A 25,692-nucleotide genomic window follows, 5' to 3' on the forward strand; every position below is an offset into this window, starting at 1 on the left:
ATTCAGTTGCAGTATAACTTCACAGTTAAACCATGATCTGCAAGGACTAAAATCATGGCAAAACAATTATAGAATGGAACTTTAAATTTTGTGAACTCCTAAAAGGCTTTCTAAAAAAACCACCTTTTGTTGATGTGATTGACTGACTTATTATGAGGGGTAGATACTTTAATATAAGTGGGTTAATGTACAGTGTGATTTTAAAAAAAGAAAAAAACCAACAGTGTGTTTTCATATCTGAAAATAAATCAAAAAAACTGAACTGATACTTACCAGGTTTTAAAGTGTTCTTTTACTCTAATGTAGATATTTGTGAAGTTATTAATTGAAAGCTTGTGTATGTGAATTTGCAGAGAAGTGTAGTTGGAGAATCATAACAAAAATTACATAGTTTTCTTACAAGGCAGAAAGGACTAGGTTTTATTTCTGTTTGGTTGGCTGAGCAAGGAAATATGGAAGCATATGTGTTCCCACAGTAACTGACAGAAAAGGTACATGAATAAGTAATGCAAGTGAAACTGAGAGCCTTAATATTTGCTGGCGGTATCAGGAGCTTTTAGTCATGTCTGCTTCAGGTTTCAGAGGTATACTTCTTACATAGATTAATTCTTTCAGAGAGTCATGTTGTCCCCTCTCTGTCCCCTATGACTTGTGAAGCTTTCTACACCATTTGTTGAAAAACTTAATGTGATGGTGGCATCCCTCAAACGGCAATGGTGTGTTTGCCATGTGTGTAAGTACTGTAGCCTGGGATACTGTCTAGGAGAAGGAGTTGTCACTGCATGTTGTATCTAAGTCATAGTGTTACTGTAATCTTTTGGTTAAAGGAAGGGCTTTTCTGCCTTGCAAACTTCATTTGGTGTACTCAACAGTAAATTACTCTAAGTTACTTGTAATACGGACTGACTTATACCGAATCTAAAGAGTTTGGTTTTGTATTCAGGAGAGCATATAAAAGTGTTTTCTCTGAGCTTCTTGCAACAAAACATTTAAGTAGAAAGACATTACTTTAAGGAAACTTATGGGGTAGTAACACAGATGTCAAGTTCTATAGTTGTAGTATTTCACAGAATGCATAGTAATTGGCAGTTGCAGTTTATTGTTTGAAATGAACTACTACGTCAAGGGAAGAACCTCTATCAGTTGTTCGCTTGGTCTGTTTGGATGCTGAAACATGCATTTGTGTTAGCATCAGCTTTATTTTGATGAACGGAAAAATTGTGTTATGAAAAGCCCAATGAGCAGGCTTGAAGTCACAAAGGTTTTCATACCGATGATGAATGATAAAAGGTTAACTTTGTTTCTCAAACAGGAGTAAAGCCTTACTGGGTAAAAGAACTAACTAAATGTTGACAGCGGAGCAGTGCCATGCTTGAGTAAAACAAATCTCTGGAGCTGACTTATTCATAGCTATGCTTTTTTAAACATCTATGCTATTTCTATATTACAGACTATAATACAGGATCATTGCAGCAGTCACAAAAAAAATAAGAGAGAAGAAAGTGGTTAAGCACCAAATGGCAACGTTGTGTTCATCTACCTATCCTCACTTTGTAGTCAGTTCACTGATGTTAAATGTCACTGTATCATGCTGATAAAGTGGGTGTGTTAGAGCATCCTTGAACATACACCAACGTAAACCTCAAAGTAAGATAATGAAGGCCCAGATGCTAAACATTTACCAGCGAAACTCCTCTGCACTTCTCTTTTCCTCTCCTTACTTAAATTTATTTTATCAGAAGAAGCTTTTTTCCGTGTTGAGCAGCTCTTCTGAGCCCCATGATTAGAGATCACATTTAATTCTCTCAGTGGGTTTTTCCACGTCAAGATTATATCATTTGTGTGTTTCTACCGATGCTCTCATTTTTAGATAATGGTAGCACTTTCTTCCAGAACTTTGGTTAGTGTCAGAACTTTGGTTAGTGTTTCGGTATCGGTGGGAAGAAGAGGAGAGTTTATTTTGATTTAAAAAAAAAAAAATCAATCCTGATTTAGATTACATATAGACTTAAAGTTACCAAGCAGTGCAGTCTCCCTGCTATATGCTCCTGCATATACACGAGGCATGAGGTTAATTTGGTCTTTGAAGAGATTGTATAGTCAGGTGTTCAGCAAATAGACTATTTTACAAGGAAGGTACCAAATTTGGCTGAACAACTCTAGTGCTAAGAATAAATAAATAGTGAAATCTAAATCTAAATCAAAGTTTTCTACTTGAAATAGTTTGAGGCATGTGTTTGGAGTGCAGTTGCCTGAAGATTGAAGATGATTTACTGCAGCTAGGCTTCTTCCTATTTTTTGTTTCCTTTTTAGTTTTGCAAAGTCATTTAACTAACCAAGCCGCAGATGCGATCACCTGTGAGGAAGGCTGATCTGATTTATGAGAAAGTCTGACATAAAAATGTGCTCAACATGCTGAAGGTCAATTTTAGATGTGTAAGTGGTTTCTTTGGTGGTTTTGCTGCAAGGGTGTGTGTGGGGAAAAAGGTGTCTTTCATGCCAAATAGGAAGAATTCCACACTTTTCAGACAGTATTTATAAAACGGTGTATTTATTTCTGTGCAGGCTGGCAGACTTCAATTATTCCCTTCAGAGTGTGTGTATCTAAACAAGATAAGTTGCTAAGAGAGAAGTTCTTTCCTAATTGTAACTTGATGATTAATTACGTAATTACATACTACCACAGAAGGCACTTCTCTACCTCTCATGGACTGTTTTTCCTTGATGTGTGTATCCACTGATACTCGTTTGCTTAAGCAATGATGTTACCTGTAACAGACACTTATTAACAGTGGTATCAGACAGGCCTTTATTCATACTTGTTGAAGCAAACTTATGCACTAATGTCTCTAGATCAAATGTGGTGTCAATACCATTATCTCATAGTATGACCAATATGATTTTAAAACAGAAGTTATCATATACATTAAAAAGCACCATGTGGTTTTCTGTTATTTTAATATATGTTGTATGCACAATTTAAATAATTTCCTCCCGGGGCCGGGGGAGTTTACTTTGCATAATTGGTGGCATGGCTGTGAGTGGAATAATTATGCCTGTTCTGACATAACACTCAGAAACTAGTTCCTTCACATGTCATAGAAAGACCCCTCCACGTGGCGGAGTCTGCTGGCATCCCTGCCCTCCCGTGCCTGCTCTGGTGCCATATGCTCATGCATTTCCCTCTGTGAATAGAACTTCCATTTCTTCTAACCTCCTGCAGTAGGTTAAAGAGGTGCAAGGTGGATGCTTGATCCCTGACCTGTCTCATCACCCTTTCTCTTGGAAAAGAAAAAATACAAATTCCATATTCCTTTTTCTGCTTTCTAACAGATGATGTATTCCTGTGCTCCACTTGCTGCTTTTAGATCTCCTCCTCTTTCTTCTTCTAGTGGGTTGCAAACTCTTCCATTTCAGAGTTTAATTGCCCCAGCACTACTTCTTTTTTACTGTCTTTGCTCAGGCTTGCTTTTATTCTGCCTTTTGGAGGTGCTGTTGTGCCTCTGTCCAGCATTGGCCTTTCTTGGGACAGAATGTTTCTAATACCTGAAATTAGAAGTGGTAAGAAGCAATTCTGTAAGTTTTTCTGCTTTAATGTATTAGAAGATGGATACTGTAAACATAGAGGCTGTGTAATGGGCTTAGTAGAAGCTGAGTTTCTCTGCAGCCTTGCAGTTCGTTCTTTGGAGCACTGCAGGAGCAAGGGAACTTCAGACTGTTGATAGCATCAATGAAGGGGGCAATAGGAGCATTAAAAATTCCCTTCCATGATACACAATTTGTATTTCAGAAGACTGGAGCTTATAAACTATAGCAAGTAGACATCCTGGACACTGATTTTTATTTGTAAAAGAGCTGGTTTTGACGCCTACCTGCTTAATCTATGGGCAGAGTTTTAAATTGTTTAGCTTATTATTGGTTTTGTTTTTGAACAAACCATTGGAACTGTTGTTGATTAGTCACAAGACTAATTTCTCTTGGAACAGCAAGGTTTATGTTGGCAAACAAATAGAGATGCTATCAGAAATTCTTTGTGTGGCATTTGCGTAACTGGATAGCAGTCAATTCCATCTGCAGTTCCAAAACACACACCAGAATTGTTGTATTTTTAATGTATATACTGAATTTAAAAAGCAATTCAGTGTGACAAGAGTAGACAATTATGAAGAATTCAAGAGTGTATTATTCTAAACTGATGCACTGATTCAACATGGTTTAATTACCATGCTAAATTCTATCCACAGTGTGTGATGGTAGGTTAGTTATGTTGTGTCAGAATGTTTTATTTGAAATTCCAGCAAAACATGGTCTGTTGATATATTAGTTCTTAGGTCCATGAAAAATGTCTGTATGTTTTTGTAGGGCCAATGGGTAGTGTTAATTACAAGGTTCTTCTCACACAGTAGAACTGCAAAAATCATGAACTTGTGCTGGAGAGACATCTATGAGTTATTTATAAAGGAGAATGATGCAGGCTGGACTTTAGACTTTGCCAGGCTTCTAGTAGTTTGGGACCCGGCTAGAAAAATCTGTGTGCGTTTTATGAGCTGTTATTGCTCGTGCTATCTAGAGAGCTGTAATGCGTAGGAGTTTGCAATGTTTTCATTAACTCAGTTTGGTAGCTGTTTTATTAAACTTTCACAGTTTTTACATCCAAAAATAATCTATGAGTTATGTACATAGCCATTAAACCTGTCCAATTACCTAGTTTACAGGGCTACTTTGAAGTTAATTACATGCTAGTTATATAAAATACACTTTAGATTATATGCTTCTTGGGTTAAGAACTTCGAGGCATGCTTATAGAGCACTTGGATAATGCATTCTTGAAATGAAGAGACTGTCATAGGCTTTTACATCTGCAAGACTTTTCCATCATTATTTGTACTGTAAAGGGTAGATATTTTATTTATTAAAGCTCAGTTATTCAATTAATATTGTGAGTTTTTCTGATGATGAAAATAGTCTGATATCTCCCATTTGAAGGATTCCTTATAATTTCATGTTATCTTTTCACAGAATATATATTTTCTTGAAAAATACTTTATGCAGTCATTCTGTCAATGTTGTAGGGCTTTATTTTATGGATCTTTGTAAGGGCTTTGAAACAAGTTTATTTTTGTTCCGGGTGTGGTTTGTTATTTGTAGTAGAAATATTCTGTATATGCTATAAACCCATCATGCCAGCTATTTTGCACATACAAACAATGCTGAGCTCGAAGCGACATGTGATAAAGCAGATAGGTCTAATTGTCATTCTCTTAGGCTAAGTTTGATGTTCTGTTATACAGCAGATTTCCTGTCTTTAATCACAGATTGGGTGTTACCTTGTACTCCTGCTGTCATTTACTGTTCTTTTCTTTGTTCAACAGCAGATGAACTTGACCCCTGTTCAATCTAACTCAAACCAAACTCTGCCTGTTTCTTTGTATTTGTTTCCCCCCATCGCACCAATGGCTGCTCTTTGAGAACATGTGATGTGAAATTACTATTTCCTCTGACTTTTTCAGAAACTTGTAATGGTTAACAGGGTGATGCTATTGTCCAGCTCAATTTGATGCCACTCAGTTTGAGAAACCAACATTTTAGGAAGAATTTTGAACAGCATATTGGTATTTTATTGTTGCTACATTATTTCATATTAGCAATTTTATTTTAAAATGACTAGTGGACATGAATGGTTGGATGCATGGACTTTAATTGCTTTTTTGTTTGTTTTTACTAGTTATGATGCTTGTAGTAGAACTTGGTGTTGTTACAGCCTGCTACAAAGATACATTTATTATTATTATTATTATTATTTCCTTTTTTAAGAAATCATTGTGATGGTCTGTCTAATTTTCTAGTGCTCCTACTGTAAAAACTCACTAGTCAGCCTAAGTTGATTGTAAACATTTCCAATTTGGCAGTGCTCAGATATTACTATTTAAAAATATGGAGTAAGTTTTAAATAAAAAGTACGTAAGTGGGCTACATGTTTGGAAAAGGTTGCAGAAACAGCTGGGAAATCTTCTATGTTGTAGTAGAAGTTTTATTCAAACATCTGCCTCTCCATCTCCAGTTCCACAGGTTCTGATTTATGTTAAGCTCTACTTGAGGCAGAAAGCTAAACAAAATCTTTCGAGGACCAGGAGAGAAGGAAAGCCTTCTTAAAACTTTTTCTGAACTTTTGAAAGAACTCATAAACAGTCCTCAAGAGCCGATGGAAAAAGAAAAGGAAATTTGACTTCCTCCTGATGTTTTCAGTTGGAAGAAGCATTTTCAGTGGGTTTGTTGGTACTCTCTATTAAGGCTGCTGTTCATCTCAAACGTAAAAGTGCTTTCACAGCCACATTCGCTCCGAGACATCTGAGTCTTAGAATGAGTCCTAATTATTTTTAAACTAAACGTAAGAACAAGATTCTTTTGGAAAGCTAATGCTATTTTCTGTGGTTAGAATGTACACAGCAATAAAAAATTATGGCCATCTTTTAAAATTTGACACAAATGCATAATTAGACCGTACAATGGTGTCTTTTACTTATAGCAGCCTGGAAATAAATTTTATTATTACAGTAGCAACCGGAAAACAAGGTCTCTATTTTGCTAGATCTTATGTAAGCCTAATAATAAGCTATTATTTCTCTAAAGAATTTATAATCTAAACATTTGTAAGAACATGCCATAACATTTTGGAAAAAATACTACATCAAATTTTTAAAAGTAAATTCAGATCTGTTGAAGATCTTAAATTCCACTCATGACGACAGATTTTTTAATTCCTGGGTTCTGCTATGTGTTTTGAAATGGGATATTAAATCTAATGGAAGATGTATGAAGCATTAAATATAACATGATCGTAACAAGATTTTGAGGTACCGTCCTAAAAGTCTGTAAAATGCACGTTTAAAAATATTTTTTACACTGTTTGTTTGTTTTTGATTCAAAAATTGTATACTGGTGCTATCTCTCTCTAGATTGTGGTTAATTGTAAAGCTTCTCAGAGAGTTAAATTTAGCGTCCTTAAAACACTCCTAATGCACAATGAGAAAACAGTTTCAATCTGTCTATGTGCCAGCAGGCTCCCCACTGAATTTGGAAAGCGTATTTCTTTTCCAAGCTGTTTCAAGTTTTCAGTGGTTCACAACCTTAAATATCCTCAAAAGAAGCAGTCTCAGTTTCAACAATGACTGTGTCCTCTCAGTTCCAGTGTCCTCCTCAGGACAATTCCAGTCCAAAGCAGACCAGTAGCCCTGTCAAAAGGACATAAATGAAGGCAGTTATAATGGTCCTAAGAAGATTAGATTGCATGCCCTGACCCCCTTCTGGGCTACTGCAGTCATATAAGCAATAATAAAAATGATTCTCTTCTCAGTGTCTTCAGAAACCTGTGAGAGTCTTTCACATTCAAGGAAGCATCATTTTAGAGTTCTCCAAATCATTATCTCTGGGAGTATGTGAGAAATGACAAACTCAAGATAGTTTGTACTATGAGAGGCGGGACAGGCAAATTTGGAAGTTTTGCAGAGAATTTGCTACCCGTGAGCATCTCTTGCAGCTCTGGAAGCCGCCAGATCAAGCCTCTGGATCTCTGCTTGATTGTAGCCACAGAACTGGGAATGAGTTGGCACCGCCAGGCCACTTCGTAGCCCGTGCTGGTTAGGTAGAGGCCCGTGTTCCAAGCTGTGAGGCATTATGCCAGGCGTTTCAGTTAGATACAATACAGTCAAAGGCAATCCAAGAGGTGATGTCAGCAGGTGTCCTAGAAGTATCGTGTCGGGTGGATAAAAGCAGGACCAAAACCAGTGTGTCATCTCTTAAGGATTACTGTTTTGCAAGTTTTTACACATTCTCCTGTTTAATTAAATTCTTATGACCTTTTATTGCCTTGTCATAATATTTTGTTGAAGAGTGCAGAACCTCTGTTATTTGCACAAAAACTTGAGCCTCCTCATAGCTTAATTTTTCAACTAAGTTGCTTTCCTCATGCCATTGCCACCTACTTAAATGGGTTAAAGCTTCAGAAGTTGTTGTTTGTTTTTTTTTTTTAATGAATATTTAGGTAGGTTGATATCTTTCTTCTGAGTAACAGGATTTTTTTCAAGAACTTTTAAAAAAAAATTATCCAATAGTAAACGTCTATCAAATGCCAGCGTTGAAGAGGCTTTCCTCTGTTACCAACAGGTAAATGGAAGAATGGGTTGACTGCTACACAAAGTTTCAAGTCAGCCTCCTTACAGCACAGTTTCTGAAAAGAGGGTGATAGCTGCAGGTTTCTTTGAAGGACCTCGTGCCTGTATGGGAACCTGCATTTAACTTGCTCGGGCTTCTCGATGGGAAAAAGGGAATGTTATGTGTCTTCCTACCACAGTACTTCAGGTGTGTATGTTCCCCTTAATTGTATAGGTAAAAATCCTAGCTGCAGCCGTAGGACACTGCCCTGAAAGAACGATTTTATCTATTTATCTATTTATTTTATTTCCTAACTTTTAAGAACTATAGAGAAGAAAGCTACAGGGAAACTGCTTAGATAGTTTTGCTTGCACTAGGCTATCATTTTGACAAGATCAGTCAGCAGAAGATACTTGGAAACTGACTGTAAACTGTTTGAATAAACACTTACCATGTGCTGCTTGTTACAGACATTTGACAGACTTCAACCTTATGCCACCCCAGTGCTTTGGGCATTTTACAAGTGAGAACACTAAGGCAGGAAAATTTCTCAAAGTGATGTCAGATTTTTTTTTTTTTTATTTAAATCATGAATACCCCATGTTCATTCTCTGTTCCGGTAAACCGAAGTTATAGTGATATTTAATTCCTTTTACTCACAGTTTTGTGGATGTTTCTGGCTATTTGATCTGTGTTCATGGTGCTATCTTGTTTCATTTCATGCTTTGTTCCTGCATTGGGCTCAGCAGCAGTGCTATTGCTGCACAGAGACCAAATGAACAACTTTCATATATTTATGTATTTTCAGTTTGTCAATTAGGATTTCTTGACCTCAATCTTCTGAGGCAGTTGCTGCCTGGAATCTAGATACGGTGTCTTAGATTTCCTTCCTTGGTGCTCATGTGGGTGTTTACAGTACATATGAGTTCAAGCTGCACTTTCAGGTGGATATTGTTGATGTTGCTGTCAGCAAAGCACAGAGTACTTTGGAGCTGACTGATACAAAGCTGCAGGGAAAAACCAAATACAATGTTTTATTTACTCAGAAGTTAGAGAGCAGTTTTTGCCATCCTGTTAATCTGTGTTGATGGGTACAGGTAGGGAGGCATACTGCTTTAACTGTTGTTTACTAGATTGGTGAGAAAAAGTCTGGTTGGCCAATCTCATGCCTGAGGCTACGCTGAAATCTGTGGTACCTGCTTTTAGGCTTCTTAAATTCGCATGGCTACTGAGGCAGAATGTTATAGGTGACCTAAGAAATAGAGCAAATGTGAATATAAAGCAGCACAGCAGGTTAAAGTGTGTGCATGTTGTGGTCTCCAGGAAATAGAATGCAGAAATCCAAATGTTACCAGGAAATCTGATTGAACAATGCCTGCCCACCTACTTCATCTTTGGTGCAATTTAAGACCTGTGAAAACCATAACGGTTCAAAAATTTGCACCTGTATATTTGAGCCTGGATGAGGGGTTACCAAATTCTGTTAGCAAAGGATTAGGGTTTCCTGTGATGGGGTGAAAGACTGCTTAAGAAATAACTTAAGTCTAATGACAGACTCCTGACAGGTTAATAGAAAGGAAAGGATCTTTGAAAAAAAATTCATGCTTATATATAGAGTTCGTATGGATTTCCTTTGAAAAATAAACTGTGTTCTGCCGGAAGAGTCTGAAAAGAAGGCAGCAAGATTTACTTTTAGCTCATCTTTAGGCAGGGAAGACAGGCCAACAGCATTTACAGTACCCTGAAAGGGCAATACTTGAGTAATTTTTTTTAGTCATGGCCTAAAAGGTCTGCTTCCTAAAGATTCTTTCAGTTAGTCTTTTCTGTCTGCAGAGAGATGTGATGGCTCGTGTTGTCAAAGGAATTGGTTGCTGACTGATAGCAGTTTCATCTTTTATCTTCTTTCACCAAGCTCAGAAGAAACATTTTGTTCTAATTGAGTTGTGAACTGATGAAAGATTGCATCAGCTCACTAAGGACCAGTTTTCTTTAAAAATGAAGTTTGAATTGCTGTTAGCCTGCTACATAAATTCAAATTTGTCCCGACATTCTTGCCTACTGGAAGTATGTAGAATTTTGCAGAACAACTCAGTGTCAGTAGATCTGAGCAAGTCACAAAAGATTGAACAGCATAGGGACAGAGTGAGGTGTAAGGATGTAGGTCACGTGAAATAATTATCTATGTGTGTATACAAAAAATGTATTCATCTTCTGTTTATTATACTGAAAACTTGATATTTTTTTTTTAATGTTAAAATGAACCAGTTCACTAATACATTCAGCTGTTTCTCTTTGTCCATTATGGATACTTGCCTAAATTTTTCTTTTATTATTAGGACGATTATTACTTACGTCCTAAAAAACAAAAAAGTCTCTTTGGAATAGTAGTAGGAACATACTCAGTCTTCTGATATGACTAATCAATAAGTCTTATAAAACCAAGAATGCATTATCTTACAAATATATAGAAAATATTTTAAAAGTTAAGCACTCAAAAAACTTTGCTGTGTATTTGCAGTGTGTGTACAAAGGATCAGAAAAGTTTCAGGATTTTACTTGTCCCTGTATTTGCACTTGTTCTTTACATTAGATTCCATATATGCTTTAAAAAAGGACCAAATCTCATGTATCTCTCCATAGTTCCTTTTTACTAGTTTCTGAGGACTAGTTTCACTTGTCCAGAATAGTTAATTCAGTTTGTGCTGCAGGAAAGATGAAGGAAAGCCAGTTTAAATCACTCCTTTTTACTTGCCATATAAAGTGCTGTGTTTCAATCACTTGTAATGATTATGGATTCGTTTTTTTGGGGTCAATATCTTGCATTATTTTGTAGCTAACTTTGGCTAAGGGAAGGTGATATCTGTGTATGTCTAGATTTTGAAGAGGGCTGTTCAAATGTACATTGAAACTGATATATATGAATCATACGCAAATACAAATTTTCATATAGTGTGTGGGAAGTTATGTATTTTGAGAGCTTGCAGATCAGCACCTCATGAAACTTAGCTTTTCTTACCTTGAAGTAATGTAACTTAATATGATGGGCAATTGAGGCAATTAACTGAGTATATATTAAAGGAAAATACGTACTAGCTAGTGCTAGTGACCTCAGCTGGTAGTTTGAGACCGGCCACTGAAGACTCATTATTAGCAGGTCGCTGTCTCTCAGTCTGAAGAATGATTTGACATGCAAATACGAGACCTCTCAAGGAAACATTATATTTTGCAGTTTGGGTTACAAGTCTGGAACCTAATCCCATAAGTTTACTGACCTCAAGTTCTCAATCGCATTGATGACCAGTGTGTATGTGCCTAGGGAGTCCTTGCAGGAGGAGATCCACAGTTTTGAAATTTCAAGTGGGCTGGGAAGCTTTATGCCATTGAGGTAGCAACAGTCTTACTTGATATTTTTCAGGCAGCGATAACTTTAATGCTTTCTTGATGCTTAAGGTATGTAACTTTCCAAACTCCATTGAAATGAAGATTCACAGGGTTTTATGGGATGCGGTTGCTAAAGTCTTGCTTATCTAGGTTGGTGAAGAATCAGCAAAAATGGGAGTTTCTTTCATCGGTTGTATCAGGCTACCAGGGATAGAAACGAGCTTTGCGCTTCCTTGACAATGTTCCACATATATTTGGGCGCTCTGCCAAGCTCATCTGTGGGCCTTGATCCTGGGCTGATTCTGAGGCGTTCCGTGCCGAGTTCTTGCCATTATGCCTCTGTTAATTTAAGAACTTCTTATCAGATCCCTTAATTTCTGAAATGCTGAAAGTTTTTTGTGAACTAAATGTTTAAAAGGGCTACCCAACGTCTTCCAGCTGTTTTGTTTTCTGAGGCTTCTACATTTGGAGATGGTTGTCTGCCCTCAAGGTTGAAGCCCGTTGCTGCTGTTTAAGACTGACAATCACACAGGTAGCAGATGTACTGCGTTTCAGTTACTGAGTCTCAAAGCTTCCAAAGACCTACCTATTACTTTAAAAACACGTTAATGATGTCTTTACCTTTACCATACTGGTGCCATTCACTTGTTGGCAATTTTAAAACCACTTTTATCTGTTTCAAATATTATTTGAAGCGGTCTATGAGGAAAAATCACAACAGAGATAGACACGACAATACATATCACTGAGCTTCTGACAACTCTAGTACGCGGCATGACAGGAAGCGAGAGCGAACTGTGTAGCTGCATGGGGAGGAGTTCCTGCCGAAAACTGAAGGAGAGACATAGGGGCTCCTTTGTAGCAAAGACTTTTCACTGTCACGCCGGAGATTAAGAAACCTCCTAAAATCTGAGTACAATACGAAGTACCTCATGGTGTGGTGTTGCTTTTTTGTGCATCAGCAGGTAAGTGTAAATCTGGGATTATGTTACTTTTTATTGTTTGTCTCTGTGGCATTGTAGTAAGTTGAAATTGCACAGATACTGCTTCCAAGCATGACAGGATGTAAAATTGGGTAATAATGAAAACAAAATGTTGCTTAGCAGGAATGTCCCCTTCTGTGTGAAAATAAATTTTTTAAAAGTTTAGGTAATATACTCTGGTATTCCCAATGGGATGGATGATGGTTTATTTTTCTCTAGGTATTGGTAGTTTGTTGCTGCAGGATGGTGGTTTTATGTTTTTGGTTTTGCTTTCTGTCATAACGTGTATAAATATCTCTGCCTCTGTTTCCTAGTGTGAAAATGAGGATTTTGACTCATGCTAGGATTTAAATGGGAACATTTATAGCTATATGCATGTCTACCCCTTGTCAAAGTGAAAGCTGTAGCAGATCCTGTTTAGAGTGTATTTACAGTGCATAATGATTCTGCTCTGCAGCACATGTGTGTGGTATCACCTGGAAAACTGGGTGCAGTTTTAGACATTGTACTTTGGAAAGATGTGGGCAGAAAAGTAGCAAGATTGATAACTGAAAATACAGTGTATGAAGAAAGTTAAAAGACTTAGTGCACGTTCTGTTTAGGAAAAACTTCATATGAGGTACGAGTATACATTTGTCTCCGACTGTGTGGGAACAATTACAAAGTTGGTACTTGTTCTCTGTATTTGCCAAGCATAGCACAGGAATAAGTGAGCTTATTTCATAGCAAGGGAGATTTAGGTTACATATTTTGAGGCAAAACCCTTACTGATTGTAATGTTAATTAAATGGTGGGAAGAGTATATGATTATTTTATAAAATCTGTCGTTTCAAACTTTTCAGCATAACTTAGAGCTGCATTGTACACGTGGACCTGTTTTACATGTTGCAATGGTTAGCATTTAATAGTTGATCTTAATGATTTGTGTGGGATTTTGGTTTTGGGCTATTAATAATATGTGAATAAGAGTAGCACATTAGGGTCACAAGTGCACAAATCTGATCTCTAACTTTGCAGCTCTAGTCCCAGATTGTAGCATCCTTCCACTCGTTGGAAAACTAGAGAGCTTCCTCTTATTTAAGAAGCAAAGTTATTTCAAAATATTTGCATATATGCTGAATAAAACCAAACTTTGAAGTTCTTAGAAACATGTGATAAAAGTAGGGGCCTGTAGTGCAAGGCAAGCAAGTCAGGGATTATTCAAGGGCATGTACGCTCTTGGATTTGCGGTGGAGAATGTGGCTTGAGTATAATGAAGCTAAAGACTGGGTTGTTAATTGGGATATATATTGATTTATTTTTTTTAATGCTCTCTGTGACAATTTTCACTAGTGAGAGAGACTGTGATAAATTTGTTGCACAGAATGTTTTAAAATTGTTACTTAGAATGCTTTATGCAATTCTGACTGAAATCATGTTTAAGAAAGGTAAATCAGAAAAGCAGCAGGCTCAGAAAGTTTAAGACTGTCAGAAATGAAGAGCTATTCAATTAGTGAAAATAAGTTTAATAGATGTTACATGTTTTGAGTTCTTAGGCTTTATTATTTAATATCTAGCTTATGAATGAGACTGGTGATTAGTAACTGCCATACTGTTAAATTGGTGTAGTCTTTTTGGATGTACTTAATATGCATATTTGCTGTGGGAATGTATGTTAGAGATCATTCACTTGAAAATTTATAGCAGAAGGAATGTAATAAATGCCACAGTTTTCATGGAGCACCAGGGAGATGCATGTTTGTGATGTAAAATCGCACAGATTGTTTAGTGTTTACTCATACTGCTGAGCTCACTTTGAAGTCTTTTAAGTTGGGTGGAAATTTTGTCTCCTATTCTATATGCTTTGTCCAAAATGTTTGAAGGCTTTATATCTTTCTCAGTTTTGGTTGAAACTGCGCAACAAGTTTTACAACAATGAAATAATGCAAGAATCAAGAGTCACAGGGGTATCCACCAATATCCCATAAGCCTTGTTTCCTGAGAAATGGAGCTGAAGTGTTTATGTGTGTGTTTACATATATTGAACCCAAAAATAGATATAGCGACATGTAATTTTAGTAAAAGCAGTATTTTTATCTGTAGAAAAATCCATTTTGGGTGCAGCCATTTTATCTGTTCTGTGTGATGCTGAAGAAGAGCACTTGAGGTGCTCAGATCAAAAGCCATATGCAGGAACCTGTCTGTCGTTTTAAACTTAGAGCAGCATAATGATGCTGAATGCAGGAGACTGGGGGAAAGCAGACTAACAGTAGAGTATTAGAACAAATAGGGATGACTGCAGTTTATGCACGTGTAAGCCAGGTGAATGCCATGTGGAGACCTCATCCATGGAAGTTGTTTCATTCTCCTGTATGTGGTTCTGGTGCTGAGCACAGCGTCAGCAATCCAAGTTCTCTTTTTACAATGAGAAGCTCTGTTGGATTCCTGACATTCTTAAAAATGAACAAACAATAAAATCCCTAAACCTAAAAAATAAATAATAAATAAAAAAAATAAGGTGTCATTCGAATGAATCTGCTTTTCGAGTGAGAAAATTTCATTGTGATTTTGTTCCAAGGAAAAAAAGTCTTACCTCATACACAGATATAGCAGTTTTGGAACCAGAAGTAGTGGTTGACAGCTGTGATTAAATGGTCAACTGCAGCAAGTACAGGTCACTGCTGTCCAGTCAGAGGAAGTCCCCGTGCCTACAAGTGCACAAAACCTCTAAGGGTAGAGGACGAGCATTAAAATAGCCCAACTATTTGATTATTCGTGCTTTTACAATTAGACCTATAATAAACTCCCTCAATACAAACGTACAAGGCTAGGAACTGCAACTTCATCATGTCAGCTTGCAAAAGGCAAAGGAATCTAGGGATTATTTGCATGCTGGCCCGTTATATTATGGGGCACGTTATATTGGGGGCATGAAGAGCTGGATCTGACAGATCCCAGCAGAAGAGTGTTTGTGAAAACAGAAGGCTAATCTAAATAGCATATGGACTCTTTTAAATTGCATCCTAATTTTTATTTATATGCTAGGTGAATTTAGAATCCTTAGATATTGATCTTGTTAATTAAAAGCATAATTTATGTAGCAGGCTTTAAGTTCTGACTGTGAAAGGTTCATATAATAAAGATTGCTGTTCACTCATGTAACAAGTCCTATAGAGAAAGAAAGAAATGTAACTTACTCATCTGAATTTTATTCAGACTTTATAGTAAACTGTGAAAAAATTTCAGCCTGTCTAACTTTCTGCTAGATTCCAGTGACTGATACTCTCCCCCATCTTCTGAAAAGGGGAAGGAAGAAGGTTAAATAAAGATAGAATAAATACCAGTCCTCAAACAAAGCTCTGCTGATCCTTGTCCTTACAGCATCCCGTACATGCACACCCATTTCCTGTTGTTAATGTTAAACACACTGAATATAACTTTCATTTCATTGTTCACTTCAGTGTTCATTTTATAGTGCATTGACTGGAAAATCTCAAATCCATCACAATAAGCACTGTAGAAATAAAGCTTGTTCTCTGTGCTCAGGGAAAGCTGAAAAAGGAGCTGCCATTTTGCCTGGTGGAGTTGCGAGTGACTCCTCAGAAGAGCCTAGACACCCAAGCTTCAGTGGCAAAGTCTCAAGTGCCATGGATGACCTCACCTCCATTTCAGAGTTTTCTGCTGTTTGTAACAGGCTTAGAGCAGAGTCTGGTTTTTCATTTGGTTTGCTGGGGACATCAAGAACAAGCAAGCTCTGTGACTAACACCGGCGTACAAAGACCAGGCCAGCTGAACGTGTGCAGAGTGGGGAACAGAACCAGCAAAGCTTTGGACCAGACTCGGTGCGAACTGTGCGATCTGGTCACCTCTGACTGTTTCTGCCTCAAAGAGAATAAGGCTTTTGTTTAGATTTTTGTGTCACTCGTGAGAAAAAGAAACCTGTAATGTCTTTGGTATTCTAACAGTAGAGGGCAGCGGAAATATACGGAAAGCAGTTTTATTATAAAACTAAGGAATTTTTGCTTTTCTTCAGAACTTAAGCAAGTTCTTTTTGCCAACATAATATAAAGAATTATTATATTGGAATGCGGGATAACAAGTTCTGTTTTTTTTAAACTCTGAAGTTCTGGTCCCAAAAAGCATGTACGATGCATCCTTCAGCTAAAAAAGAGGCACTGTGCTCTGGGAAAACTTGCTTTAAGATGCTGTTGTCTTCCCATGCCTTCAAGCTCTCGGAACTGTCAGTGGTATGGCCATGGGAGTGAAAGATAAGCAGGGAGGAATAATGGTACTAATGAGTGGTAAGCTATGGTAAAGTGAAAAGAGGGCTGGCCTTAGAAGATGACAGGAGATTCATCTCTCTCTGAATGAGCTTAAACTAGGGAATGAATTATTGCCGCTTTGTAAAATTGTAATTGGTTAGCTCTGACCCAAACTTAGGAGGAACACCATACTCAACAGGAAATTCAGAGGTCTCTAGCTGGTTATTGCAGACAGAGATGCTTGTGTGATTAATATGATATGGTCTCCCTCTATGCGGACTTCTCTCTAGAAACTTGCATTGTGTCAGCCAGGCCAAAGTTCCTTTTTTGGCATCTGTACTTTTATTTCATCTTAGACATTAGAATGTCGGCGCAACGGGAATGTGATAGGACGGAAAATGGGTAATCCTATGTGAGGCTTAGTCATCTTTCAGTATCGTGAGCATTCTCGCTTGAAGGTGGGTAAGGCAACACCGTTCTGCCTCTTGTAGTTCACTTCTGAAGTCTGCTTTGTGATGTTCTGTCCCACCACCTGTGCCAGGAAATGTTAAATTAGTGATTATTCAACTAACCTTAAGATAGAAGGTTATTAATCTTTTGCCTAGTAATTTTATACCCAATTTAGACTGGATCCAAGGCATATTTTATTAACTGAGTGATAACAGCAGGTGAGAAACACGTTGAAGCGCTTAGTCAGAATTTCCTCCTGCTTGTTGTGTTAGGAAGACCAAAATGCTTACTGTCTAATCTGAAATCATTCTGGCTGTGTCGTCTGTGAAACTTCTGGAAACGTTTTAAATTAGGCTGGAGAACTGAAATACTTCCCTCCCAGTCCAGTTTGTCATTGTTTCTTTCATCCTATCTCACTTCTTGCATACCTGTTAACATCTGTTTTGTACTACTTGTGCCTCATCACTGGGCCTTGTGTCCTGACTCTGAATCCTCCATACTCTGTGGTATAACTAACTGGGAGCTTGATACCTTTGAGATCATTTGCGTGTGATTTGAAATGGAAATGGTGAAAACTTGAAACATAGAAGCAACAGGAGGTGGAGGTTTTGGAGTTATTAAAGGAATAAGTTTGGTCTTGGCAAGCGGTATTTTTCAGGGCTTTCTAAGAGAGGGATCAACATGTTATGGATGGGTGTGGAAGTAGGGACAAACTACAAAGGAAAAAAGATGAGAGTTGTAGTGTCCGAATATTCTTTTGAACTTCCCAGCTTCGGTGCATATTAGGTATTTAAGAAAGGGTACTTAGAATCACTGGTATATTTGCATATATACATGTGGATTTTGCTGATAAAAATGATTTCCATATCAAGAGAGTTTATAAGCTAACTGGATTTTTTGAAGGATTGTTGTACAAAAACAGTGCGAGTAGAAATTCACATGAAAGTCTGGATTATCGTTGTGATTTGGTGTCTTTCTATAGAGAAAATGATGGTATCTTCCTGCCTTATTCCCAGCTGCTTAAACACTGACTGTGATTCCTAGTGCAGAAGGCCGTCATCAGGCTTTCGATGCGAAGGTTCCTTGTAGATTGAGAGAACTCTCAGCTGGCTAAGGAGATATTGCTTGCTTTTTTAAATTAAAAAAAATCATGCAGTGGAGCTGCTTTTTATGCAGACATAGTCCACCCTTTGGAGTGTGGCTTGAACCTTCTCTGGCCTACAATGTTTGACTTTTCATTAAGTATTTGGTCTGTTTTCTCCACTCCTTCCACGATAATCCCTTTTGGATTTTATTTTTGACTATACCTGATCTCTTCAAATTGTTTTTCTTTGGTTGGTTTTGGTTTTTAATTCTGTCTGATAGAGCTCCTGTCCTTTGGGTTGTCCTTGATGATAGTGTACCGTAAACTGGAGAGGATCATAAAACCCAGAACAGTGAATCTTGTCCTGCCTTTTACTCACCAGTAAAAATGATAAAAAAAATTGTTGGCTAAATGGTTTTCCCTTTTTTGTATCATTGTAAATTTTGTTTTTGTTAAGCTGGGTTTATTTTTTTATTAAACTTGTATTACATAGGAGAGACTTAGCAAAAATGCAGTGTTTTTACATTAATGAATTAATGCATTCATTGGGTCGTTATTCATGACAGTTTTCTTTCATAAAAGTAGGCAGTCATTCACATATGAAATAGTCAGAGACACAAAATATGTTTGCACTCATGCCTTTTAGAGGTTTTCCTTTGAAAATGCAGTGTGTGGTGATGTTCTGTTATGAGAATTGGGATTGGGAGTCCAAAATTGCTCTCATTTATTGAACTCACCGAAAAAATACATTAACATGCATTTTGCCACCTAGAAATCCTTTTAAAGAAACTTTGAATTAATACTGGTATGGAAAACTGTTTCTTTAACTTAGACTTAACAATGTTTGCCCAAATATTTTTTAGTTCATTGCATACTTCCCTTCCGCAAAATCTTTATAGGGCATTCGAAGGAACCATAGTAGAACATGTTGTGGTATGTTTGCCTTGTTTTTAAAAACAAAGCAAAACAAAAAAAAGGAAGAAAATGTACATGATAAATACATGTATATATGTGTTTGTGTATGTACGTATATATGTATTATATTTTTGTATATAAGTGTGTGTGTATATATATGCACCTCTACCTACTTATATTTATTTAAATCATATATTAGAACTGTGTTTTTTACAAAGTTGCTTTCTTCCAACTAGCAGTGTTGAAGTACACCCAGATTTATGTTCTGGAAAGACTAAATTTTTTAGATATTTTCATATGAAAACAGTTTGAAATACAGAATTATTATGTGGTTTTTAATTTTTCTTTGTTTTGGACTTTTTGTTTTGGGGGCGTGGAGAAAGTCTCTTTTGGTAGAATGAATGGATCCTCATTTGTTAACTGGATTTCTGTATGAAAAAGGGGTCTAAAAAGTAAGCTGTTTTGTTTTGAAATGAGTCCGCCTATGACTTGAAGGTTTAAGGTTATTATGTACCCATGAAAATACATTGTCTTGAACTATTATTTCTTTTATGCCAGTCTGTGTGTAGACACATTTCTAAGCAATTAGAATGGATAGATGATTTAGCAAAAGTCAGTGATCTTCTGGAAAGCATTTCCTTCCCCATCACAGGATGTTTGGTTTTTTTTTTTTATCAAGCTATTTTTGTGCATCTTTGCATTTCATCTCCCAGGTGGCAAAATATAAATCTCTGGTATTGATAACTTAAAACCCTCTGATGGAGAGAGGATGCTAATCCAGCCTTCCTATAACAATGTTTTATTGCTCTAATTCCTTTAATTAAATCACTGCTTTAATATATAATTGGGTATCTTACTTTCTCATCTCCTGTGAGATAATTATTGAGAACAACTCCTTCCTGCTGTGTTTAGACCAGGAAGCGTTCTGTCTCTGTAACTATGGCTGTAATCCCAGCCTTTTAGGTAACACCCTCACAAACGTGGATCAACATTCAAACTTGTTACACACCCAGTCATCATGGTCCACTGACTTAGATTTTTTTTTTTTTTAATGTATTTCAAAAGACAAAAAAAAATTACCAAATGTGATAGAAAACGTTTTTCAATCTGGAGGCAGCCATTCAAATGCGTGTAATGCATCTGTGTGGCAGTCAGAAAACACAGACACGTCTCTATTCAGAACAGGTACTGTGTTATTGGTACACTCTTTTCATGCAGACCTTCTCTCAAGGTCCACAAATGTTGCCCAGAAAACGGGAGTTATCAAAGTGCTGCAAGCTGTCCTGTTTTCCCAGCAAGGTAAACAGCTTCATAACAATTTTCAATTTAGTTTGTTTCAAGTACAAACAAATTCTGATGAAGAATTACTCTGCAGTGAGAATAAGGTGGCATTTGGCGATTGCTCATAGCATGATATAAAGTAATCGTGGTATTTTGTACTTCTTACAATGCCGCAGTATGGCGTTACTCATATGGTTAATATATACTGTAGATGATGAGTGATCATGTCTGGTATAAGGATAGCATACTACCTTTTAATCCTATTTTTTTCATATTGTTACTTGAATTTAAAATAAGGATGGGTTCTAAATTTTGAAATTTTTTAAAATCTCAGGAATATTCACATTAATAGCTTTAATGTGCTTCTGAAGTACAAAGACTTAGGGCACGCTAATGTTCATATGTCTGACAACTTTTTCCAAGTTTCATAGTATGTTGGGGCTCCTCGCTGGGTTTTAATTAAAACAAAACGTGAGACAGTCTTTTAACTGGATATGGTTCTGATAAAACAACATGCATATGCAGTAACACATGTAAGGAACAAAACTCGTGTATATATAACTCGGGCATGCTCAGGTATCCATAAGGGCCTCAACGTTTCTATCCCTTGACACGTTTGTGGTTAAAGCTTCTGCAATTTGCTGTAAGAACTCTGCAAGGGTAAACTCATGGACTTCTTATTTGTGTGTGTCATCTTAATATAGCACACTTGGAGCAGGCTTTCCTTCTCCCTCTTGCCATATAGTCCTAAAAAAGCTGTTAATTTGTATTAAAACTGGTAATTGCTACAGCCATAGATAATTGTAAGAAATATTAACAAGAACTAGGGATACTTCATGTGCAAGGTAATAAAATGGAATTAAGAAATCAGTCCTTCCTCCCTCGTGCTATGCCTGGGCCAGTGCAGGTGTCATGTAGAATAAAGAGTCACACATTGTGATTTTTGGCTTTACAGAGTCTTGCGTGACAATATAAGCTGGTATGAAAAATCTACTGTAAGATGATATGATGTACTTAGGAATTGTTTGATATGTTTATTTGTCATTCAAGCAATATGTGCAAGAGCTATTTAGTACTCTCAAGCACTGCTTACTTAAATTCTCTCAGGAAGTTCAACTTTTTCATTAATATGCCGCTTAACTGATTTCAGTATTTGGGCTATAAATTAATTTTATCATAGATCCTTGGCTTTGCAGTGAAGCTTATTCCACTCTGAATGTGTGCCATACATACAATGCATTGTGTGCAATACATACAATGCTTTATCACAAAATTCTTCTTCTGGATTCATCCCAAAGCTATTACACTGTATTTCCAGGATCTTTTGTGAAAGGAATGCGTGCCAAATTGTTGAGATGAAAATGGAATCAAGTTTGTGTTGCTTGATGTGCTGTGTGATTTAAAATGTAAAGTGGAGAGCAACATTTAAGGGGTAATTTTCAGGAACATGAGAGATTTGGAGGTCAGCTGCGTTGTGCTATGGCAACCGAGACAGGACTTGTAACTCCTTTGGGTAATAGACCCTCACAAAGAGCAGGGATTAATTTAATGAGCACCTTATGCTCCCTGCACAATATCTACTGCAATCTTTGCTTCTAATCCACTTATTATGGGCAAAGAAATTTATCTGGTAGCTCAATTATTGGAAATTGCCATGGTGTTCCCCACCCCCCTCCTTGATAATAGCCCTTGAAACTCTTAGAAAATTAAAATATTAATCTTAACTGCATTGGTTGATTATATTTAACAATCAGTCTGTATGAAATGTCTTGTATAGCTGCTGGGACAAATGTACAAAGAACATAAATAGTGTAATACTTGCAAACTTCCAGGTAACAAGAATAGTATAATATATATGTTGTTAGGTAGATTATTTTCACATGTATTACTTTTCAGTAAGTAGAAGAGCTAAAATAAAGTGAGGAGTGACCCTTTGATTAGCACAATAAATTATAAGGTAGAGCAAGCTCCACCTGCTTTGCGGAGGCTGTCCCAGGCTCGACCAATACATAATTGCTTTTCTTACAATTTACTTGTCTTTTCATCCCTTTTGGTGTGTACATCACGGTTGATACTGATTTGTTCGTCATGAGTGTATTGAGATTTAGTTACGTAACCACAGAGGTTGTCTGTAAATAAGATATGGGCATGTTAATATTTACCAACTACATTTTGTGCTGCCCTTTACCTGAACAGCCTTGCCGTGGACGCTTGCCCTCGTGGACCCTGCTTTGTCCATGATACTCTGTGTTTTAGACCCATGCACCCACTTTAAATGTAGTAGTCAGAAGCCCACACAGTTGTTGTTGTTGTATAACTTTCCTTCTGCAGTAACAGGATGTCCTGTCTCCTTCAAGTTCACTTTAATTGTGTAGCCTTGCTAGCGTGCTTGTACTTCATATTATGTAATTTATGGTCTCGATCGGCTTTCATTAGAGTTGGCCTGTGTTGGAAATGCCACGTTCTGTGTTAATCTGTAGGCATGTGACCACCAGTAAGAGTCTTTTAATCAGTTATTTAACAAAGAAGCTACCTATTTGTTGTGTGGTCATTTGTCACGCTTGTTAACAATGAAATTGCATCTATTTCGTGATAGAAAACGTTTGTTATCGTTCCAAGATTCATAGTATTTAGAGACAATTTTTTTTTTTTTTTTAAATTTGACCCATCTATTGTGTATTGGGAATGCATACTCTAAATCAAGCACTTAACTTAGGTTTTTTTGTGGGGGAGGAGGGGTGGTGTGATGGAATACTACCTTTTATTGTATTACTATACGGATGGTTGTGGTATTAACTTTTATTCTAATAATTTGCAGACTGAGGCTTATGTTTACACCATTTTTATACTCCCATAACTAAAGGTGTCAAACTTAAACCAACACAAGCTGTGAATGCCGTTGCATCCCATTCATCCATAAACCAGAATCATCATTAGTATAGATTCCAGTATACCAGATCCATACACCATTTCCATTTACCCTTCTCCTGTAGAAATCTGTATTGCAAATCTAAATACCATTTTGATTTAACCTGTGTCCACTGTTTGGGAGAGATCGTACCTTTTAATTTTGTAATTTCCTGTTTGCAAAGTAAAGACTCTGTTGACTTACAAAGGCTCAATATATAACTTTTTTGAGGAAAACTAAAGGATACATGTATTTCTATCTACAGAAGTCCAATCAGGTTTGAAGGATAGTCTGCAACATGTTCACTAGGATCTTAGGAAATGTAACCCTCTGGGCACAAGTACAGACTTTACAGATCTCATCCCTGTTTTGTGTTTTTGTCATCATGAGCTTGCATTGACTAATCCTAGAATAACAATTCTGATTAGTTTATCCTGTGGAAAAAAATCCCAACCTTATAAAACACTGCTAAAGGATAAAGAAATACACTCAGTCTTATTTCGGATACTTCTGTTTGTTGCTCAGTGTGGTCTGGTCCAGAAGTTTCTGTGTTCTATTCTGTCTTTTAACTTGTTGCAAAAAGTCTGTACTATAATGGTAGGTAGGATTTGATTGTGCATAGTCTGAGGGTGAAAAATTACTTTTCGTAAAACACTTGTCATTGTGTAATGTGGTTAGAGATCTCATGATCCAGTTCCTGTTTCTGAATAATAATAGTGTTAAAACACAGCTCTCCTTGACTTGAAAATTATTGTCAGAAAACAGAGAGACAAGTTACTTCCAAAAAAATAGCAAAATTGTATTTAAATACGATTATACAAGTCAAAGATCTGCTGAAAACTAGTGGGTAAATATTAAAAGTTTTTATTTCATATTGTTTATGATAAATATTCCTTATCTTTATTCATCAAAGAAAGTTCTCAGGAAACCATATGCTTGACCGAGTAGATGCAATGCTTGTTTTACTGGCTTGATGGAATAAAATCTCCAGGCTTCCGAAGAGCTAGTGGTGTGGGTGCTGTGGAGGGGGGATACAGTTTATATATATATTTTTTTTTTTTTAATTATTAATTAAAAAAATACCTGCAGAATGTGCAGGCCCTGCCTTTTAGCTGAAATTTGGCCATCTCGTAAGACGGGAGCTCCATATGGCATTTGTGTGGGTTTTTTGGTTGTTCTTTGAATTGCTCATCTTTGACTTCTGTAGTCTGGAAACTAAATCCCAGCTATTATTATCTGTGAATGCTTATCTCTGGTTGACAGTGGAAGACAACACAGCTGGATAAATAAAGATCATGTATTCTGTGACTTCTCTTGTTTCCAAAATCTTCCTGGCCTGGTAGAAAATTCAGAGCTCTGTTAAATGAAATTTCATACTTCTTATTTGAAGGGCATGAAGATTAATCTTGTGGTGAACCTGTGAAATGACATCAGGGAGGGCTTGCCATTTTTCAAAACAAAACCTGAATATAGAGCAGAATGCAATCACTGACATGGATATTGAAATCCAAATAAATGTTAATTTAAGTTCTGCAGTACGTTTCATCTGTTGTCCTCGCAATGTAATATTGACAGTCTGGGAGTAGTACTTGGTTGCAGAATGTATGTTTTGAAAAATCTAAGTATAGTCATTTGACACAAAATACAAGTTTTGCCTTCTGACAGTTAGGTACAAAAGTTAATATCAAGTGCCAAAGTACAATTTAAAATATGCAATAATTACTCGTACTTTTAGTTAGAAAAAAGTTTCTTAATTGAAGTGAACCTAACTCTCTGTGAGCAGAAAAAGAAACATTAATTTACTAATGTGCTAATAAGTAGCTTTTGAACTTATGAAAATAAAGCTTATATTCACATGCATGGTGATTATAATGATGGTGAGAGAAAATAAAAAAAAAAATATATATACACATCCACACAAACATATGTATGTGTATGACTTTATGTATACCTGTTTCAGGATCAGCCTAGTGGTAGTTGGTACTATTCATCAAAACTGAGCTTTTCTTTTCATTTTGTTTTCTAGAAGAAACGAAAACAGAGTACTCAAGATGAAGATACAATCAGTATCTGCAGCCTGGATACAAGTGTGAGTAATTTTGTTTTCCTTTTTGCCTTCTCTCCTTACCCCCCTGAACTAAAATATGGCTATTATAGGTGCTCCAAAACAAACCCGGTCATCTTTTTAGCTGTATTGTTTTTCTGCATAGCGTGAAGAATTTATTCTGCTTATTACTAAAAACTCAAATCCGTTATATTACTACTTTTCATTTTTCTGTTGTAAAGCTTTAAAGGAGA

At 36.7% G+C, this 25,692-nt stretch overlaps 1 protein-coding gene across 1 annotated transcript in view; it reads left to right on the forward strand.

The window, feature by feature from the left end:
* Positions 1 to 25,692, forward strand: part of ARHGEF3 (Rho guanine nucleotide exchange factor 3) — a gene marked incomplete at both ends in the record, with an annotated part of 133,872 nt that overhangs the window by 44,726 nt on the left and 63,454 nt on the right. Inside the window, one exon of the mRNA XM_082004518.1 lies at positions 25,421 to 25,483. Within this exon, the coding sequence (XP_081860644.1) occupies positions 25,421 to 25,483 (63 nt within the window). The remainder of the gene's footprint in view (positions 1 to 25,420; positions 25,484 to 25,692) is intronic.

The sequence above is a fragment of the Phaethon aethereus genome (genome assembly GCF_964289735.1).
Source record: "Phaethon aethereus genome assembly, chromosome: 11".
In the NCBI taxonomy this organism is placed as follows: Eukaryota; Metazoa; Chordata; class Aves; order Phaethontiformes; family Phaethontidae; genus Phaethon; species Phaethon aethereus.